At 49.0% G+C, this 23,080-nt stretch overlaps 2 protein-coding genes across 2 annotated transcripts in view; both read left to right on the top strand.

Moving 5' to 3' along the window:
- LOC135054684 (zinc finger protein with KRAB and SCAN domains 7-like) overlaps positions 1-23,080 on the top strand; it is a 234,721-nt gene that overhangs the window by 87,923 nt on the left and 123,718 nt on the right. The window lies entirely within an intron of this gene.
- The window catches only part of LOC135054687 (oocyte zinc finger protein XlCOF7.1-like), a 69,252-nt gene that overhangs the window by 33,143 nt on the left and 13,029 nt on the right, over positions 1-23,080 (top strand). Inside the window, exons 4-8 of the mRNA XM_063957951.1 lie at positions 4,364-4,475; positions 6,418-6,576; positions 20,989-21,067; positions 21,184-21,281; positions 21,438-21,597. Coding sequence (XP_063814021.1) covers positions 4,404-4,475; positions 6,418-6,576; positions 20,989-21,067; positions 21,184-21,281; positions 21,438-21,597 — 568 coding nt within the window. The 5' untranslated portion in view covers positions 4,364-4,403. The remainder of the gene's footprint in view (positions 1-4,363; positions 4,476-6,417; positions 6,577-20,988; positions 21,068-21,183; positions 21,282-21,437; positions 21,598-23,080) is intronic.

Below are 23,080 nucleotides of genomic sequence, written 5' to 3'. Positions count from 1 at the left end.
CCAGCAAGGACCTTGTCTGTTCCAAGACTTACCGCGGCTGCGTTTGACGGCACGGCGGTTGAACGCCGGATCCTGAAGGAAAAAGGCATTCCAGATGAAGTCATCCCTACCCTGATCAAAGCCAGGAAGGATGTAACCGCAAAACATTATCATCGCATTTGGCGGAAATATGTTGCGTTGTGTGAGGCCAAGAAGGCCTCTACAGAGGAATTTCAACTGGGTCGTTTCCTACATTTCCTGCAAGCAGGACTGTCTATGGGCCTAAAATTAGGATCCATTAAGGTTCAGATTTCGGCCCTGTCGATCTTCTTCCAGAAAGAACTGGCTTCAGTGCCTGAAGTTCAGACGTTTGTCAAGGTGGTACTGCATATACAGCCTCCTTTTGTGCCTCCAGTGGCACCTTGGGATCTCAATGTAGTTTTAGTGTTCCTAAAATCACATTGGTTTGAACCACTCACCACTGTGGAATTAAGATATCTCACATGGAAGGTGGTCATGCTGTTAGCCCTGGCGTCAGCCAGGCGTGTCTCAGAATTGGCGGCTTTATCATATAAAAGCCCTTACCTAATTTTTCATTCAGACAGGGCAGAATTGAGGACTCGTCCTCAATTTCTCCCTAAGGTGGTTTCAGCGTTTCACATGAACCAGCCTATTGTGCTACCTGCGGCTACTAGGGACTTGGAGGACTCCAAGTTGCTGGACGTAGTCAGGGCCCTGAAAATATATGTTTCCAGGACGGCTGGAGTCAGAAAATCTGACTCGCTGTTTATCCTGTATGCACCCAACAAGCTGGGTGCTCCTGCTTCTAAGCAGACGATTGCTCGTTGGATTTGTAGTACAATTCAGCTTGCACATTCTGTGGCAGGCCTGCCACAGCCAAAATCTGTTAAAGCCCATTCTACAAGGAAAGTGGGCTCATCTTGGGCGGCTGCCCGAGGGGTCTCGGCTTTACAACTTTGCCGAGCAGCTACTTGGTCAGGGGCAAACACGTTTGCAAAATTTTACAAATTCGATACCCTGGCTGAGGAGGACCCGGAGTTCTCTCATTCGGTGCTGCAGAGTCATCCGCACTCTCCTGCCCGTTTGGGAGCTTTGGTATAATCCCCATGGTCCTTACGGAAGTCCCAGCATCCACTAGGACGTCAGAGAAAATAAGAATTTACTTACCGATAATTCTATTTCTCGTAGTCCGTAGTGGATGCTGGGCGCCCATCCCAAGTGCGGATTGTCTGCAATACTTGTATATAGTTATTGTTACAAAAAAATCGGGTTGTTTATTGTTGTGAGCCATCTTTTCAGAGGCTCCTACGTTTATCATACTGTTAACTGGGTTCAGATCACAAGTTGTACGGTGTGATTGGTGTGGCTGGTATGAGTCTTACCCGGGATTCAAAATCCTTCCTTATTATGTACGCTCGTCCGGGCACAGTATCCTAACTGAGGCTTGGAGGAGAGTCATAGGGAGAGGAGCCAGTGCACACCAGCTAGTCATAAAGCTTTTACTTTTGTGCCCAGTCTCCTGCGGAGCCGCTATTCCCCATGGTCCTTACGGAAGTCCCAGCATCCACTACGGACTACGAGAAATAGAATTATCGGTAAGTAAATTCTTATTATCTTATTCAATGCAAAAAAGCGTGAATCAATATATTTGCTATACTGCGGAAGCTCCTACACCATCAATCTACTACAAGAAGAGCCGAGGCCCCTTCCTCTTCTAGAGGACCTGTTGCAACAGGGGCCGTTCGCTTATCAGGACTTACAACAGCTACGTTTGACGGCATGAAGGTTGAACGCCTGATACTAGCTTGGAAGGGCATTCCGAACAAAGTTATTCCTACCCTGATACAGGCTAGGAAAGTAGTAACATCTAAACATTACCATCGTATTTGGAAGAAATGTGTCTTGGTGTGAGTCCAAGAGGTTTCCTACGGTGGAGTTTCAACTGGGACGGTTTCTCCTCTTCCTGCAGGCTGAAGTGGATATGGGCCTGAGGTTGGGATCTGTGAAGGTCCAGATTTCGTCCCTATCCATTTTCTTCCAGAAACAATTGGCTGCCCTCCTTGAGGTTCAGACCTTTTTGAAGGGAGTTCTGCACATTCAGCCTCCATTTGTACCACCTGCGGCGCGACGGGATCTCAACGTGGTGTTGCAGTTTCTCCAGTCTGACTGGTTTGAGCCTCTGCAAAAGGTAGAGGTCAAGTTTCTTACGTGGAAGGCTGTCACTTTGTTGGCCTTAGCTTCTGCTAGACGTGTGTCGGAGTTGGGGGCTTTGTTTTGTAAGAGCCCCTACTTGATCTTCCATGCAGATAGGGTTGAGCTCTGGACGCGTCAGCAGTTTCTTTTGAAGGTTGTGATGGCATTTCATATCAACCAACCTATTGTGGTGCCAGTTGTTACTGACTCCTCAATTTCATCTAAGTCCTTAGATGTGGTAAGGGCTCTGAAGATCTATGTGAAGAGGAATGCTCGTCACAGAAAATTGGACTCTGTTTGTCCTGTATGATCCCAAGAAAATTGGGTGTCCTGCTTCTAAGCAGTCTATCTCTCGCTGGATCAGGTTCACTATCCAGCATGCATATTCTACGGCGAGATTGCCATGTCCTAAGTCTGTTAAGGCCCACTCTACTCGTAAGGTGGGGTCTTCCTGGGCGGCTGCCCGGGGTGTCTCGGCATTACAACTTTGCAGAGCAGCAACTTGGTCTGGGTCGAACACGTTTGCAAAGTTCTACAAGTTCGATACTTTGGCCTCTGATGATCTGAAGTTCAGTCAGTCAGTTCTACAGGAGCCTCCACGCTCTCCCTCCCGTTCTGGGAGCTTTGGTACATCCCTATGGTACTAATGTGAACCCCAGCATCCTCTAGGATGTAAGAGAAAATAGGATTTTAATTACCTACCGGTAAATCCTTTTCTCGTAGTCCGTAGAGGATGCTGAGCGCCCGGCCAGCGCTTCATTTTCCTGCAGTTGTTATCTGGTTCAGTACAACTTTGTTGTTAGTTACAGTGAGTACTGCATTATTACTTGGTAAGTAATGTTTCAGCTGTTGCTGAAGGTTTTCAAGCTCGTTAGCTTGATGTGCCTTGTATGTGAGAGCTGGTATGAATCTCGCCACTATCTGTGTATAATCCTTCTCTCGAAGATGTCCATCTCCTCGGGCACAGTTTCTAGACTGAGTCTGGTAGGAGGGGCATAGAGGGAGGAGCCAGTCCACACTCTCAAATTCTTAAAGTGCAAATGGCTCCTGGTGGACCCGTCTATACCCCAATGGTACTAATGTGGACCCCCAGCATCTTCTACGGACTACGAATAAAAAGGATTTACTGGTAGGTAATTAAAATCTTATTTTTAATTACCTACCAGTAAATCCTTTTGTCGTAGTCCATAAGGGATATTGGGCGCCCGCCTCTGTGCTGTGACTTTCTGAAGGTTCTCTGTTGTGTGTTACCAGTTCAGCTGTTGCTGTTTATGTTGCCAGCTGTTGCTAGCCAAGTTATGTTATGGTGTGCTGGTGTGTAAATCTCATCTCACTTATTGTTGTTATGTTCCTTCTCTCACGTATGTCATTTCTCCTTTGGGCACTGTTTTACCGATAACTGCTTGTGGGAGGGGGCATAGAGGGGAGGAGCCAGCACACCCAGTTGAAGAAATTTAAAGTGCACTGGGTCCTTTGGACCCCATCTATACCCTATCGTACTAATGTGTCCCCAATATCCCTTATGGACTATGAGAAAAGGATTTACCGGTAGATATCAAAATCCTATTTTTGTCCCTTCTGCTCACTACCTGGGGGTAAATAATATCACACAACATATTAATCAGGAAATGAGAGGATAAAGAGTGTAGTAATAAATCTGCAGGTGTGCACATAGCAGGGGCTTCCTGTTGTCCAGATCCTTTCTGAAGTGAGATCATAGAGACCCTGCCTGTCTCCTCCCACATTCTTTCACTATTTACTGTCTCCAGGTGCAGCCAATCAGAATAGAGCGCGGGGAGACCAGGATGTAGAGAGGGGACACAGCATTGAGTGAGGCATGAAGAGGGTGCATCAGAAATGTTTTGGCCCATATAGATAGTTACTGGTAGTGGGATTGTCTATCAGAGCATATGTATATTACTATAGAGATGTCATCCACGCCAGACACTAGTGTGACCCAATGTTGGTGATGTGTATACGTCCACTGTAGTACTTTCACTATCACACTGTGAGAGGCTGCGGCTATATATTGTTATATACAAGAACGTCGGCTGATTAATACTCAGGCTTATCCTCCTTCTACTGATATGAATGGTTAGATATTTGAATATGTTACATGTGTATAATGTGATGTTATGTTAATTATTTTAATTATTATACTTATTCCTAGATAATTACGTGGTGCGGATCCAGAGAACTTGAGGCTGGACATGGACCGGAGTCCCACAAATGAGAGGATATTACATCTCACCCTGGAGATTGTCCACCTGCTGACTGGGGAGGTGAGGGGATCTGGGAGTGTCACAGTGACATCACATATATCTGTAGTAATAATACGGGGACATGACTGGGGAGGTGAGGGGGTCTGGGAGTGTCACTGTGACATCACATATCTATAGTAATAATACAGGGACATGACTGGGGAGGTTAGGGTATCTGGGAGTGTCACAGTGTCATCACATCTATAGTAATAATACAGGAACATGACTGGGGAGGTGAGGGGATCTGGGAGTGTCCCAGTGACATCACTTATATCTATAGTAATAATACAGGGACATGACTAGGGAGGTGAGGGGATCTGGGAGTGTCACAGTGACATCACTTATATCTATAGTAATAATACACGGACATGACTGGGGAGGTGAGGGGATCTGGGAGTGTCACAGTGACATCACTTATATCTATAGTAGGCATGTCCAATCTGCGGCCCTCCAGCTGTTGAGAAACTACGCATCCCAGCATGCCCTGACACAGCTATAGCATTCTCTGACAGCAAAACTGTGTCAGGGCATGCTGGGATATGTAGTTTCACAACAGCTGGAGGGCCGTAGTTTGGACGTGCCTGATCTATAGTAATAATCCAGTTACATGACTGGGGAGGTGAGGGGATCTGGGAGTGTCACAGTGAAATCATTTATATCTATAGTAATGATACAGGGAAATGACTGGGGAGGTGAGGGGATCTGGGAGTGTCACAGGGACATTACTTATTTCTATAGTACAGGTTCTCAAACTCGGTCCTCAGGACCCCACACAGTGCATGTTTTGCAGGTTTCCTCACAGAATCACAAATTAAATAATTAGCTCCACATGTGGACTTTTTAAAATGTGTCAGTGAGTAATTAATATACCTGTGCACCTGCTGGGTTAACTGCAAAACATGCACTGTGTGGGGTTCTGAGGACCGAGTTTGAGAACCTGTGATCTATAGTAATAATAAAGGGACATGACTGTGTAGGTGATGGGATCTGGGAGCGTCACAGTGACATCACATATCTATAGTAATAATACAGAGACAAGACTGGGGAGGTGAGGGGATCTGGGAGCGTCACAGTGACATCACTTATATCTATAGTAATAATACAGGGACATACCTGGAGAGGTGAGGGGATCCGACAGTGTCACAGTGACATCACTTATATCTATGGTAATAACACAAGGAAATGACTGGGAATGTGAGGGGATATAACAGTGTCACAGTGACATCATTTTTATCTATATTAATTATACAGGGACATGACTGGGGAGGGGAGGGGATCTGGGAGCGTCACAGTGAAATCACTTATATATACTGTATAGTAATAATACAGGGACATGACTGGGGAGGTGAGAGGATCTGGGAGTGTCACAGTGACATCACTTATATCTATAGTAATACAGGGACATGACTGGGGAGGTGAGGAGATCTGGGAGTGTCACTGTGACATCACTTATATCTATAGTAATAATACAGGGACATGACTGGGGAGTGATGGGTCTGGGAGACTCCACTTCTTATGACTCTGGTCTCCAGGATCCACCTATTTAGACACATTCAGGATAATCAATAAAAGGTTTGTACATGTGGATGTAGCTGGTAATATGAGGTGTGACCTCTCCTGCATCTCCACCACCCTCAGTGGGCGGCTGTTCTCAGTCCTCTGTTTTCCTCCAGCTCCCACCACATCATCATCTTAGTGTCTGCACTACTCTGTCCAAGGCACATGATTCATCTATGGGTACCAACCATACACAGAGGACACTGAGTGCTGGGCCCACTGAGGATGGCGGGAGACGTGCTATATACACTCCACTATCCTGTATACTATCTTGTATCATGTAAGATGGGGGTTGTCCTTATAAATTACACTGTTGTGTTTTTTGCACAATTATTCCCTAAAAAGTGAAACTCCAAATAGGCAAACTAATTAACTTACTTTCAACGTTGTCTCTATCAATACACAGGATTACACAGTAGTGAAGAAGACATTCCTTGACCATCTGACAACCATCAGCTGTGCCTCCATCACAGTGCCTCCACCTCAGTCACAGATACATGAGAGGCATGATGACCAGAAGATCCTGGAACTCACCAACAAGATCATTCAGCTGCCATCTGGAGAGGTGACTGCTGGGAATGGGACATTATACAGTAACACCTGGGGATGTGTCTGGGTGATGACTGGAGAGGTGACTGCTGGGAATGGGGCATTATACAGTAACACCAGGCGATGTGTCTGGGTGAGGACTGGAAAGGTGATTGCTGGGATTAGGGCATTATACAGTAACACCAGGGGATGTGTCTGGGTGATGACTGGAGAGGTGATTGCTGGGATTAGGGCATTATACAGTAACACCAGGGGACGTGTCCGGGTGATGACTGGAGAGGTGACTGCTGGGAATGGGACATTATACAGTAACACCAGGGGACGTGTCTGGGTGATGACTGGAGAGGTGACTTCTGGGAATGGGGCATTATACAGTAACACCAGGGGATGTGTCTGGGTAATGAGTGGAGAGGTGACTGCTGGGAATGGGACATTATACAGTAACACCAGGGTATCTGTTTGGGTGATGACTGGAGAGGTGACTGCTGGGAATGGGGCATTATACAGTAACACTAGGGGACGTGTCCAGGTGATGACTGAAGAGGTGACTGCTGGGAATGGGACATTATACAGTAACACCAGAGAACATGTCTGGTTGATGACAGGAGAGGTGACTGCTGGGAATGGGACATTATACAGTAACACCAGGGGACGTGTCTGGATTTTGACTGGAGAGGTGACTGCTGGGAATGGGACATTATACAGTAACACCAGGGGACGTGTCTGTGTGATGACTGGAGAGGTGACTGCTGGGAATGGGGCATTATACAGTAACACCAGGGGACTTGTCTGGGTGATGACTAGAGAGGTGACTGCTGGGAATGGGGCATTATACAGTAACACCAGGGGATGTGTCTGAGTGATGACTGGAGAGGTGACTGCTGGGAATGGGGCATTATACAGTAACACCAGGGGACTTGTCTGGGTGATGACTGGAGAGGTGACTGCTGGGTATGGGACATTATACAGTAACACCAGGGGATGTGTCTAGGTGATGACTAGAGAGGTGACTGCTGGGAATGGGACATTATACAGTAACACCAGAGAACGTGTCTGGTTGATGACAGGAGAGGTGACTGCTGGGAATGGGGCATTATACAGTAACACCAGGGGACATGTCTGGGTGATGACTGGAGAGGTGACTGCTGGGAATGGGGCATTATACAGTAACACCAGGCGATGTGTCTGGGTGATGACTGGAGAGGTGACTGCTGCATATGGGGCATTATACAGTAACACTAGGGGATGTGTCTGGGTGATGACTGGAGAGGTGACTGCTGGGAATGGGACATTATACAGTAACACCATGGGATGTGTCTGGGTGATGACTGGAGAGGTGACTGCTGCGAATGGGGCATTATACAGTAACACTAGGGGATGTGTCTGGGTAATGACTGGAGAGGTGACTGCTGGGAATGGGACATTATACAGTAACACCTGGGGATGTGTCTGGGTGATGACTGGAGAGGTGACTGCTGGGAATGGGGCATTATACAGTAACACCAGGCGATGTGTCTGGGTGAGGACTGGAAAGGTGATTGCTGGGATTAGGGCATTATACAGTAACACCAGGGGATGTGTCTGGGTGATGACTGGAGAGGTGATTGCTGGGATTAGGGCATTATACAGTAACACCAGGGGACGTGTCCGGGTGATGACTGGAGAGGTGACTGCTGGGAATGGGACATTATACAGTAACACCAGGGGACGTGTCTGGGTGATGACTGGAGAGGTGACTTCTGGGAATGGGGCATTATACAGTAACACCAGGGGATGTGTCTGGGTAATGAGTGGAGAGGTGACTGCTGGGAATGGGACATTATACAGTAACACCAGGGTATCTGTCTGGGTGATGACTGGAGAGGTGACTGCTGGGAATGGGGCATTATACAGTAACACTAGGGGACGTGTCCAGGTGATGACTGAAGAGGTGACTGCTGGGAATGGGACATTATACAGTAACACCAGAGAACGTGTCTGGTTGATGACAGGAGAGGTGACTGCTGGGAATGGGACATTATACAGTAACACCAGGGGACGTGTCTGTGTGATGACTGGAGAGGTGACTGCTGGGAATGGGGCATTATACAGTAACACCAGGGGACTTGTCTGGGTGATGACTAGAGAGGTGACTGCTGGGAATGGGGCATTATACAGTAACACCAGGGGATGTGTCTGAGTGATGACTGGAGAGGTGACTGCTGGGAATGGGGCATTATACAGTAACACCAGGGGACTTGTCTGGGTGATGACTGGAGAGGTGACTGCTGGGTATGGGACATTATACAGTAACACCAGGGGATGTGTCTAGGTGATGACTAGAGAGGTGACTGCTGGGAATGGGACATTATACAGTAACACCAGGGGACGTGTCTGGGTGATAACTGGAGAGGTGACTGCTGGGAATGGGGCATTATACACTAACACCAGGGGACTTGTCTGGGTGATAACTGGAGAGGTCACTGCAGGGAATAGGGCATTATACAGTAACACCAGGGGACATGTCTGGGTGATGACTGGAGAAGTGACTGCTGGGTATGGGACATTATACATTAACACCAGGGGATGTGTCTAGGTGATGACTAGAGAGGTGACTGCTGGGAATGGGACATTATACAGTAACACCAGAGAACATGTCTGGTTGATGACAGGAGAGGTGACTGCTGGAAATGGGGCATTATACAGTAACACCAGGGGATGTGTCTGGGTGATGACTGGAGAGGTGACTGCTGGGAATGGGGCATTATACAGTAACACCAGGGGACTTGTCTGGGTAATGACTGGAGAGGTGACTGCTGGGTATGGGACATTATACAGTAACACCAGGGGATGTGTCTAGGTGATGACTAGAGTGGTGACTGCTGGGAATGGGACATTATACAGTAACACCAGGGGACGTGTCTGGGTGATAACTGGAAAGGTGACTGCTGGGAATGGGACATTATACAGTAACACCAGGGGACGTGTCTGGGTTTTGACTGGATAGGTGGCTGCTGGGAATGGGACATTATATAGTAACACCAGGGGACGTGTCTGTGTGATGACTGGAGAGGTGACTGCTGGGAATGGGGCATTATACAGTAACACCAGGGGATGTGTCTGGGTGATGACTGGAGAGGTGACTGCTGGGAATGGGGCATTATACAATAACACCAGGGGATGTGTCTGAGTGATGACTGGAGAGGTGACTTCTGGGAATGGGGCATTATACAGTAACACCAGGGGACATGTCTGGGTGATGACTGGAGAAGTGACTGCTGGGTATGGGACATTATACAGTAACACCAGGGGATGTGTCTAGGTGATGACTAGAGAGGTGACTGCTGGGAATGGGACATTATACAGTAACACCAGAGAACATGTCTGGTTGATGACAGGAGAGGTGACTGCTGGGAATGGGGCATTATACAGTAACACCAGGGGATGTGTCTGGGTGATGACTGGAGAGGTGACTGCTGGGAATGGGACATTATACAGTAACACCAGGGGACGTGTCTGGGTTTTGACTGGAGAGGTGACTGCTGGGAATGGGACATTATACAGTAACACCAGGGGATGTGTCTGGGTGATGACTAGAGAAGCGACTGCTGGGAATGGGACATTATACAGTAACACCAGGGGACGTGTCTGGGTGATAACTGGAGAGGTGACTTCTGGGAATGGGACATTATACAGTAACACCAGGGGATGTGTCTGGGTGATGACTGGAGAGGTGACTGCTGGGATAGGGACATTATACAGTAACATCAGGGGATGTGTCTGGGTGATGACTGGAGAGGTGACTGCTGGGAATGGGACATTATATAGTAACACCAGGGGACGTGTCCGGGTGATGACTGGAGAGGTGACTGCTGGGAATGGGACATTATACAGTAACACCAGGGGACGTGTCTGGTTGATGACAGGAGAGGTGACTGCTGGGAATTGGGCATTATACAGTTACACCAGGGGATGTGTCTGGGTGATGACTGGAGAGGTGACTGCTCGCAATGGGACATTATACAGTAACACCAGGGGACGTGTCTGGGTTTTGACTGGAGAGGTGACTGCTGGGAATGGGACATTATACAGTAACACCAGGGGATGTATCTAGGTAATGACTAGAGAGGTGACTGCTGGGAATGGGGCATTATACAGTAACACCAGGGGATGTGACTGTGTGATGACTGGAGAGGTGACTGCTGGGAATGGGACATTATACAGTAACACCAGGGGATGTGTCTGGGTGATGACTGGAGAGGTGACTGCTGGGAATGGGGCATTATACAGTAACACCAGGGGATGTGTCTGGGTGATGACTGGAGAGGTGACTGCTGGGAATGGGACATTATACAGTAACACCAGGGGATGTGTCTGGGTGATGACTGGAGAGGTGACTGCTGGGTATGGGACATTATACAGTAACACCAGGGGATGTATCTAGGTAATGACTAGAGAGGTGACTGCTGGGAATGGGACATTATACAGTAACACCAGGTGACGTGTCTGGGTGATAACTGGAGAGGTGACTGCTGGGAATGGGGCATTATACAGTAACACCAGGGTATGTGTCTGGGTGATGACTAGAGAGGTAACTGCTGGGTATGGGACATTATACAGTAACACCAGGGGATGTGTCTGGGTGATGACTAGAGAGGTGACTGCTGGGAATGGGACATTATACAGTATCACCAGGGGACGTGTCTGGGTGATAACTGGAGAGGTCACTGCAGGGAATGGGGCATTATACAGTAACACCAGGGGACATGTCTGGGTGATGACTGGAGAAGTGACTGCTGGGTATGGGACATTATACAGTAACACCAGGGGATGTGTCTAGGTGATGACTAGAGAGGTGACTGCTGGGTATGGGACATTATACAGTAACACCAGAGAACATGTCTGGTTGATGACAGGAGAGGTGACTGCTGGGAATGGGGCATTATACAGTAACACCAGGGGATGTGTCTGGGTGATGACTGGAGAGGTGACTGCTGGGAATGGGGCATTATACAGTAACACCAGGGGACTTGTCTGGGTAATGACTGGAGAGGTGACTGCTGGGTATGGGACATTATACAGTAACACCAGGGGATGTGTCTAGGTGATGACTAGAGAGGTGACTGCTGGGAATGGGACATTATACAGTAACACCAGGGGACGTGTCTGGGTGATAACTGGAAAGGTGACTGCTGGGAATGGGACATTATACAGTAACACCAGGGGACGTGTCTGGGTTTTGACTGGATAGGTGGCTGCTGGGAATGGGACATTATATAGTAACACCAGGGGACGTGTCTGTGTGATGACTGGAGAGGTGACTGCTGGGAATGGGGCATTATACAGTAACACCAGAGAACATGTCTGGTTGATGACAGGAGAGGTGACTGCTGGAAATGGGGCATTATACAGTAACACCAGGGGATGTGTCTGGGTGATGACTGGAGAGGTGACTGCTGGGAATGGGGCATTATACAGTAACACCAGGGGACTTGTCTGGGTAATGACTGGAGAGGTGACTGCTGGGTATGGGACATTATACAGTAACACCAGGGGATGTGTCTAGGTGATGACTAGAGAGGTGACTGCTGGGAATGGGACATTATACAGTAACACCAGGGGACGTGTCTGGGTGATAACTGGAAAGGTGACTGCTGGGAATGGGACATTATACAGTAACACCAGGGGACGTGTCTGGGTTTTGACTGGATAGGTGGCTGCTGGGAATGGGACATTATATAGTAACACCAGGGGACGTGTCTGTGTGATGACTGGAGAGGTGACTGCTGGGAATGGGGCATTATACAGTAACACCAGAGAACATGTCTGGTTGATGACAGGAGAGGTGACTGCTGGAAATGGGGCATTATACAGTAACACCAGGGGATGTGTCTGGGTGATGACTGGAGAGGTGACTGCTGGGAATGGGGCATTATACAGTAACACCAGGGGACATGTCTGGGTGATGACTGGAGAAGTGACTGCTGGGTATGGGACATTATACAGTAACACCAGGGGATGTGTCTAGGTGATGACTAGAGAGGTGACTGCTGGGAATGGGACATTATACAGTAACACCAGAGAACATGTCTGGTTGATGACAGGAGAGGTGACTGCTGGGAATGGGGCATTATACAGTAACACCAGGGGATGTGTCTGGGTGATGAATGGAGAGGTGACTGCTGGGAATGGGGCATTATACAGTAACACCAGGGGACATGTCTGGGTGATGACTGGAGAAGTGACTGCTGGGTATGGGACATTATACAGTAACACCAGGGGATGTGTCTAGGTGATGACTAGAGAGGTGACTGCTGGGAATGGGACATTATACAGTAACACCAGAGAACATGTCTGGTTGATGACAGGAGAGGTGACTGCTGGGAATGGGGCATTATACAGTAACACCAGGGGATGTGTCTGGGTGATGACTGGAGAGGTGACTGCTGGGAATGGGACATTATACAGTAACACCAGGGGACGTGTCTGGGTTTTGACTGGAGAGGTGACTGCTGGGAATGGGACATTATACAGTAACACCAGGGGATGTGTCTGGGTGATGACTAGAGAAGCGACTGCTGGGAATGGGACATTATACAGTAACACCAGGGGACGTGTCTGGGTGATAACTGGAGAGGTGACTTCTGGGAATGGGACATTATACAGTAACACCAGGGGATGTGTCTGGGTGATGACTGGAGAGGTGACTGCTGGGATAGGGACATTATACAGTAACATCAGGGGATGTGTCTGGGTGATGACTGGAGAGGTGACTGCTGGGAATGGGACATTATATAGTAACACCAGGGGACGTGTCCGGGTGATGAATGGAGAGGTGACTGCTGGGAATGGGACATTATACAGTAACACCAGGGGACGTGTCTGGTTGATGACAGGACAGGTGACTGCTGGGAATGGGGCATTATACAGTAACACCAGGGGATGTGTCTGGGTGATGACTGGAGAGGTGACTGCTCGCAATGGGACATTATACAGTAACACCAGGGGACGTGTCTGGGTTTTGACTGGAGAGGTGACTGCTGGGAATGGGACATTATACAGTAACACCAGAGAACATGTCTGGTTGATGACAGGAGAGGTGACTGCTGGGAATGGGGCATTATACAGTAACACCAGGGGATGTGTCTGTGTGATGACTGGAGAGGTGACTGCTGGGAATGGGACATTATACAGTAACACCAGGGGATGTGTCTGTGTGATGACTGGAGAGGTGACTGCTGGGAATGGAACATTATACAGTAACACCAGGGGATGTGTCTGGGTGATGACTGGAGAGGTGACTGCTGGGAATGGGGCATTATACAGTAACAGCAGGGGATGTGTCTGGGTGATGACTGGAGAGGTGACTGCTGGGAATGGGACATTATACAGTAACACCAGGGCATGTGTCTGGGTGATGACTGGAGAGGTGACTGCTGGGTATGGGACATTATACAGTAACACCAGGGGATGTATCTAGGTAATGACTAGAGAGGTGACTGCTGGGAATGGGACATTATACAGTAACACCAGGTGACATGTCTGGGTGATAACTGGAGAGGTGACTGCTGGGAATGGGGCATTATACAGTAACACCAGGGTATGTGTCTGGGTGATGACTAGAGAGGTAACTGCTGGGTATGGGACATTATACAGTAACACCAGGGGATGTGTCTGGGTGATGACTAGAGAGGTGACTGCTGGGAATGGGACATTATGCAGTATCACCAGGGGACGTGTCTGGGTGATAACTGGAGAGGTGACTGCTGGGAATGGGACATTATACAGTAACACCAGGGGATGTGTCTGGGTGATGACTGGAGAGGTGACTGCTGGATATGGGACATTATACAGTAACACCAGGGGATGTGTCTAGGTGATGACTAGAGAACTAGAGAGGTGACTGCTGGGAATGGGACATTATACAGTAACACCAGGGGATGTGTCTGGGTGATGACAGGAGAGGTGACTGCTGGGAATGGGGCATTATACAGTAACACCAGGGGATGTGTCTGGGTGATGACTGGAGAGGTGACTGCTGGGAATGGGACATTATACATTAACACCAGGGGACGTGTCTGGGTTTTGACTGGAGAGGTGACTGCTGGGAATGGGACATTATACAGTAACACCAGGGGATGTGTCTAGGTGATGACTGGAGAGGTGACTGCTGGGAATGGTACATTATACAGTAACACCAGGGGATGTGTCTGGGTGATGACTGGAGAGGTGACTGCTGGGTATGGGACATTATACAGTAACACCAGGGGATGTGTCTAGGTGATGACTAGAGAACTAGAGAGGTGACTGCTGGGAATGGGGCATTATACAGTAACACCAGGGGACGTGTCTGGGTGATGACTGGAGAGGAGACTGCTGGGAATGGGACATTATACAGTAACACCAGGGGATGTGTCTGAGTGATGACTGGATAGGTGACTGCTGGGAATGGGACATTATACAGTAACACCAGGGGATGTGTCTGGGTGATGACTGGAGAGGTGACTGCTGGGAATGGGACATTATACAGTAACATCAGGGGATGTGTCTGGGTGATGACTAGAGAGGTGACTGCTGGGAATGTGACATTATACAGTAACACCAGGGGATGTGTCTGGGTTATAACTGGAGAGGTGATTGCAGGGAATGGGGCATTATACAGTAACACCAGGGGACATGTCTGGGTGATGACTGGAGAAGTGACTGCTGGGAATGGGACATTATACAGTAACACCAGGGGATGTGTCTGGGTGATGACTGGAGAGGTGACTGCTGGGATAGGGACATTATACAGTAACATCAGGGGATGTGTCTTGGTGATGACTGGAGAGGTGACTGCTGGGAATGGGACATTATATAGTAACACCAGGGGACGTGTCCGGGTGATGACTGGAGAGGTGACTGCTGGGAATGGGACATTATACAGTAACACCAGGGGACGTGTCTGGTTGATGACAGGAGAGGTGACTGCTGGGAATGGGACATTATACAGTAACACCAGGGGATGTGTCTGGGTGATGACTGGAGAGGTGACTGCTCGCAATGGGACATTATACAGTAACACCAGGGGACGTGTCTTGGTTTTGACTGGAGAGGTGACTGCTGGGAATGGGACATTATACAGTAACACCAGGGGATGTGTCTGTGTGATGACTGGAGATGTGACTGCTGGGAATGGGACATTATACAGTAACACCAGGGGATGTGTCTGGGTGATGACTGGAGAGGTGACTGCTGGGAATGGGGCATTATACAGTAACACCAGGGGATGTGTCTGGGTGATGACTGGAGAGGTGACTGCTGGGAATGGGACATTATACAGTAACACCAGGGGATGTGTCTGGGTGATGACTGGAGAGGTGACTGCTGGGTATGGGACATTATACAGTAACACCAGGGGATGTGTCTGGGTGATGACTAGAGAGGTGACTGCTGGGAATGGGACATTATACAGTATCACCAGGGGACGTGTCTGGGTGATAACTGGAGAGGTGACTTCTGGGAATGGGACATTATACAGTAACACCAGGGGATGTGTCTGGATTACGACTGGAGAGGTGACTGCTGGGAATGGGACATTATACAGTAACACCAGGGGATGTGTCTGGGTGATGACTGGAGAAGTGACTGCTGGGTATGGGACATTATACAGTTACACCAGGGGATGTGTCTATGTGATGACTAGAGAGGTGACTGCTGAGAATGGGACATTATACAGTAACACCAGGGGACGTGTCTGGGTGATAACTGGATAGGTGACTGCTGGGAATGGGACATTATACAGTAACACCAGGGGACGTGTCTGTGTGATGACTGGAGAGGTGACTGCTGGGAATGGGGCATTATACAGTAACACCAGGGGATGTGTCCAGGTGATGACTGGAGAGGTGACTGCTGGGAATGGGGCATTATACAATAACACCAGGGGACGTGTCCGGGTGATGACTGGAGAGGTGACTGCTGGGAATGGGGCATTATACAGTAACACCTGGGGACGTGTCTGGGTGATAACTGGAGAGGTGACTTCTGGGAATGGGACATTATACAGTAACACCAGGGGATGTGCCTGGGTGATGACTGGAGAGGTGACTGCTGGGAATGGGACATTATACAGTAACATCAGGGGATGTGTCTGGGTGATGACTGGAGAGGTGACTGCTGGGAATGGGACATTATACAGTAACACCAGGGGATGTGTCTAGGTGATGACTAGACAGGTGACTGCTGGGAATGGGACATTATATAGTAACACCAGGGGACGTGTCCGGGTGATGAATGGAGAGGTGACTGCTGGGAATGGGACATTATACAGTAACACCAGGGGACGTGTCTGGTTGATGACAGGACAGGTGACTGCTGGGAATGGGGCATTATACAGTAACACCAGGGGATGTGTCTGGGTGATGACTGGAGAGGTGACTGCTCGCAATGGGACATTATACAGTAACACCAGGGGACGTGTCTGGGTTTTGACTGGAGAGGTGACTGCTGGGAATGGGACATTATACAGTAACACCAGAGAACATGTCTGGTTGATGACAGGAGAGGTGACTGCTGGGAATGGGGCATTATACAGTAACACCAGGGGATGTGTCTGTGTGATGACTGGAGAGGTGACTGCTGGGAATGGGACATTATACAGTAACACCAGGGGATGTGTCTGTGTGATGACTGGAGAGGTGACTGCTGGGAATGGAACATTATACAGTAACACCAGGGGATGTGTCTGGGTGATGACTGGAGAGGTGACTGCTGGGAATGGGGCATTATACAGTAACAGCAGGGGATGTGTCTGGGTGATGACTGGAGAGGTGACTGCTGGGAATGGGACATTATACAGTAACACCAGGGCATGTGTCTGGGTGATGACTGGAGAGGTGACTGCTGGGTATGGGACATTATACAGTAACACCAGGGGATGTATCTAGGTAATGACTAGAGAGGTGACTGCTGGGAATGGGACATTATACAGTAACACCAGGTGACATGTCTGGGTGATAACTGGAGAGGTGACTGCTGGGAATGGGGCATTATACAGTAACACCAGGGTATGTGTCTGGGTGATGACTAGAGAGGTAACTGCTGGGTATGGGACATTATACAGTAACACCAGGGGATGTGTCTGGGTGATGACTAGAGAGGTGACTGCTGGATATGGGACATTATACAGTAACACCAGGGGATGTGTCTAGGTGATGACTAGAGAACTAGAGAGGTGACTGCTGGGAATGGGACATTATACAGTAACACCAGGGGATGTGTCTGGGTGATGACAGGAGAGGTGACTGCTGGGAATGGGGCATTATACAGTAACACCAGGGGATGTGTCTGGGTGATGACTGGAGAGGTGACTGCTGGGAATGGGACATTATACATTAACACCAGGGGACGTGTCTGGGTTTTGACTGGAGAGGTGACTGCTGGGAATGGGACATTATACAGTAACACCAGGGGATGTGTCTAGGTGATGACTGGAGAGGTGACTGCTGGGAATGGTACATTATACAGTAACACCAGGGGATGTGTCTGGGTGATGACTGGAGAGGTGACTGCTGGGTATGGGACATTATACAGTAACACCAGGGGATGTGTCTAGGTGATGACTAGAGAACTAGAGAGGTGACTGCTGGGAATGGGGCATTATACAGTAACACCAGGGGACGTGTCTGGGTGATGACTGGAGAGGAGACTGCTGGGAATGGGACATTATACAGTAACACCAGGGGATGTGTCTGAGTGATGACTGGATAGGTGACTGCTGGGAATGGGACATTATACAGTAACACCAGGGGATGTGTCTGGGTGATGACTGGAGAGGTGACTGCTGGGAATGGGACATTATACAGTAACATCAGGGGATGTGTCTGGGTGATGACTAGAGAGGTGACTGCTGGGAATGTGACATTATACAGTAACACCAGGGGATGTGTCTGGGTTATAACTGGAGAGGTGATTGCAGGGAATGGGGCATTATACAGTAACACCAGGGGACATGTCTGGGTGATGACTGGAGAAGTGACTGCTGGGAATGGGACATTATACAGTAACACCAGGGGATGTGTCTGGGTGATGACTGGAGAGGTGACTGCTGGGATAGGGACATTATACAGTAACATCAGGGGATGTGTCTTGGTGATGACTGGAGAGGTGACTGCTGGGAATGGGACATTATATAGTAACACCAGGGGACGTGTCCGGGTGATGACTGGAGAGGTGACTGCTGGGAATGGGACATTATACAGTAACACCAGGGGACGTGTCTGGTTGATGACAGGAGAGGTGACTGCTGGGAATGGGACATTATACAGTAACACCAGGGGATGTGTCTGGGTGATGACTGGAGAGGTGACTGCTCGCAATGGGACATTATACAGTAACACCAGGGGACGTGTCTTGGTTTTGACTGGAGAGGTGACTGCTGGGAATGGGACATTATACAGTAACACCAGGGGATGTGTCTGTGTGATGACTGGAGATGTGACTGCTGGGAATGGGACATTATACAGTAACACCAGGGGATGTGTCTGGGTGATGACTGGAGAGGTGACTGCTGGGAATGGGGCATTATACAGTAACACCAGGGGATGTGTCTGGGTGATGACTGGAGAGGTGACTGCTGGGAATGGGACATTATACAGTAACACCAGGGGATGTGTCTGGGTGATGACTGGAGAGGTGACTGCTGGGTATGGGACATTATACAGTAACACCAGGGGATGTGTCTGGGTGATGACTAGAGAGGTGACTGCTGGGAATGGGACATTATACAGTATCACCAGGGGACGTGTCTGGGTGATAACTGGAGAGGTGACTTCTGGGAATGGGACATTATACAGTAACACCAGGGGATGTGTCTGGATTACGACTGGAGAGGTGACTGCTGGGAATGGGACATTATACAGTAACACCAGGGGATGTGTCTGGGTGATGACTGGAGAAGTGACTGCTGGGTATGGGACATTATACAGTTACACCAGGGGATGTGTCTATGTGATGACTAGAGAGGTGACTGCTGAGAATGGGACATTATACAGTAACACCAGGGGACGTGTCTGGGTGATAACTGGATAGGTGACTGCTGGGAATGGGACATTATACAGTAACACCAGGGGACGTGTCTGTGTGATGACTGGAGAGGTGACTGCTGGGAATGGGGCATTATACAGTAACACCAGGGGATGTGTCCAGGTGATGACTGGAGAGGTGACTGCTGGGAATGGGGCATTATACAATAACACCAGGGGACGTGTCCGGGTGATGACTGGAGAGGTGACTGCTGGGAATGGGGCATTATACAGTAACACCTGGGGACGTGTCTGGGTGATAACTGGAGAGGTGACTTCTGGGAATGGGACATTATACAGTAACACCAGGGGATGTGCCTGGGTGATGACTGGAGAGGTGACTGCTGGGAATGGGACATTATACAGTAACATCAGGGGATGTGTCTGGGTGATGACTGGAGAGGTGACTGCTGGGAATGGGACATTATACAGTAACACCAGGGGATGTGTCTAGGTGATGACTAGACAGGTGACTGCTGGGAATGGGACATTATACAGTAACACCAGGGGATGTGTCTGGGTTATGACTGGAGAGGTGACTGCAGGGAATGGGGCATTATACAGTAACACCAGGGGACATGTCTGGGTGATGACTAGAGAAGTGACTGCTGGGTATGGGACATTATACAGTAACACCAGGGGATGTGTCTAGGTGATGACTAGAGAAGCGACTGCTGGGAATGGGACATTATACAGTAACACCAGGGGATGTGTCTAGGTGATGACTAGAGATGTGACTGCTGGGAATGGGACATTATACAGTAACACCAGGGGACGTGTCTGGGTGATAACTGGAGAGGTGACTGCTGGGAATGGGACATTATACAGTAACACCAGGGGACGTGTCTGGTTGATGACAGGAGAGGTGACTGCTGGGAATGGGGCACTATACAGTAACACCAGGGGACGTGTCCGGGTGATGACTGGAGAGGTGACTGCTGGGAATGGGACATTATACAGTAACACCAGAGAACGTGTCTGGTTGATGACAGGAGAGGTGACTGCTGGGAATGGGGCATTATACAGTAACACCAGGGGATGTGTCTGGGTGATGACTGGAGAGGTGACTGCTGGGAATGGGACATTATACAGTAACAACAGGGGACGTGTCCGGGTGATGACTGGAGAGGTGACTGCTGGGAATGGGACATTATACAGTAACACCAGGGGACCTGTCTGGTTGATGACAGGAGAGGTGACTGCTGGGAATGGGGCATTAAACAGTAACACCAGGGGATGTGTCTGGGTGATGACTGGAGAGGTGACTGCTGGGAATGGGGCATTATACAGTAAAATCAGGGGATGTGTCTAGGTGATGACTGTATCATTGTGTGTGTCAGGTGCCCATAAGGTGTCAGGATGTCACTGTCTATCTCTCCATGTAGGAGTGGGAGTATATAGAGGAACACAGGGGTCTGTACAAGGACGTGATGATGGAGAATCACCGGACCCTCACATCACTGGGTAAGAGTAGAATGTCATGTATTGTACAGGGGAGAGCAGGTATGGGGCCTCCTATATACACATTATCTGATAATCACATATATACACTGTACTCAGTCACTGTGTGTCTCCTAAAGATGGTCCCAGTAACAGAGATACCCCAGAGAGATGTCCACGTCCTCTGTATTCCCAGGACTGTACAGAGGAGAATCACAGGAACCCACAGGAGGATCAGGTAGGTGGCATTTAGGGTCTCACCAATACACCAAAGTGACTTTTAACTGTTTCGTCTGTATTATAACTTTGTATCATACACTGATATTATACTGTTTAATCTCAAGTAATGACATCAGACATTATTAAAAAGGTGTTTTTTTTGTGGGTTATTTAGGATGAATTTCTGACTGATAATAATGCAGAATATATAGAGGGAGAAGAAGAGACGTATTTTACTGATAATATGGCCAAACATACAGAAGAAGAAGAAGATACGTATGTGAGGGGTGATCAGCAGTGTAAGGAGGAGGAAATACCTACAGCCATCAGCACAGGTGAGTAATAAACACTTTTCTCTGACGTCCTAAGTGGATGCTGGGACTCCGTCAGGACCATGGGGATTAGCGGCTCCGCAGGAGACAGGGCACAAAAATAAAGCTTTAGGATCAGGTGGTGTGCACTGGCTCCTCCCCCTATGACCCTCCTCCAAGCCTCAGTTAGGTTTTTGTGCCCGTCCAAGCAGGGTGCAATCTAGGTGGCTCTCCTAAAGAGCTGCTTAGAAAAAGTTATTAGGTTTTTTATTTTCAGTGAGTCCTGCTGGCAACAGGCTCAATGCAACGAGGGACTTAGGGGAGAAGAAGTGAACTCACCTGCGTGCAGGATGGATTGGCTTCTTAGGCTACTGGACACCATTAGCTCCAGAGGGATCGAACACAGGCCCAGCCATGGAGTCCGGTCCCAGAGCCGCGCCGCCGACCCCCTTGCAGATGCCGAAGAGTGAAGAGGTCCAGAAACCGGCGGCAGAAGACTTTTCAGTCTTCATGAGGTAGCGCACAGCACTGCAGCTGTGCGCCATTGTTGTCAGCACACTTCACACCAGCGGTCACTGAGGGTGCAGGGCGCTGGGGGGGGGCGCCCTGGGCAGCAATGATAATACCTTGTTCTGGCTAAAAAATACATCACATATAGCCCCTGGGGCTATATGGATGTATTTAACCCCTGCCAGGTCTCACAAACACCGGGAGAAGAGCCCGCCGAAATAGGGGGCGGGGCCTATCTCCTCAGCACACAGCGCCATTTTCCTGCACAGCTCCGCTGCGAGGAAGGCTCCCAGGACTCTCCCCTGCACTGCACTACAGAAACAGGGTAAAATAACAGAGAGGGGGGCATTTTTTTGGCGATATTGATATATTTAAGCTGCTATAAAGGAAACAACACTTCTGTAGGGTTGTTCCTATATATTTATAGCGCTTGGGTGTGTGCTGGCAAACTCTCCCTCTGTCTCCCCAAAGGGCTAGTGGGGTCCTGTCTTCGATAAGAGCATTCCCTGTGTGTCTGCTGTGTGTCGGTACGTGTGTGTCGACATGTATGAGGACGATGTTGGTGTGGAGGCGGAGCAATTGCCGGTAATGGTGATGTCACCCCCTAGGGAATCGACACCGGAATGGATGGCTTTGTTTATGGAATTACGTGATAATGTCAGCACGCTACAAAAATCGGTTGACGACATGAGACGGCCGGCAAACCAGTTAGTACCTGTCCAGGCATCTCAAACACCGTCAGGGGCTGTAAAACGCCCTTTATACCTCAGTCGGTCGACACAGACCCAGACACGGACACCGAATCTAGTGTCGACGGTGAAGAAACAAACGTATTTTCCAGTAGGGCCACACGTTATATGATCACGGCAATGAAGGAGGCTTTGCATATCTCTGATACTGCAAGTACCACTAAAAGGGGTATTATGTGGGGTGCGAAAAAACTACCTGTAGTTTTTCCTGAATCAGAGGAATTGAATGACGTGTGTGATGAAGCGTG

Source organism: Pseudophryne corroboree, chromosome 3 (assembly GCF_028390025.1).
Source record: "Pseudophryne corroboree isolate aPseCor3 chromosome 3, aPseCor3.hap2, whole genome shotgun sequence".
Classification (NCBI taxonomy): Eukaryota; Metazoa; Chordata; class Amphibia; order Anura; family Myobatrachidae; genus Pseudophryne; species Pseudophryne corroboree.
This window is presented reverse-complemented; position numbering and strand designations above follow the sequence as displayed.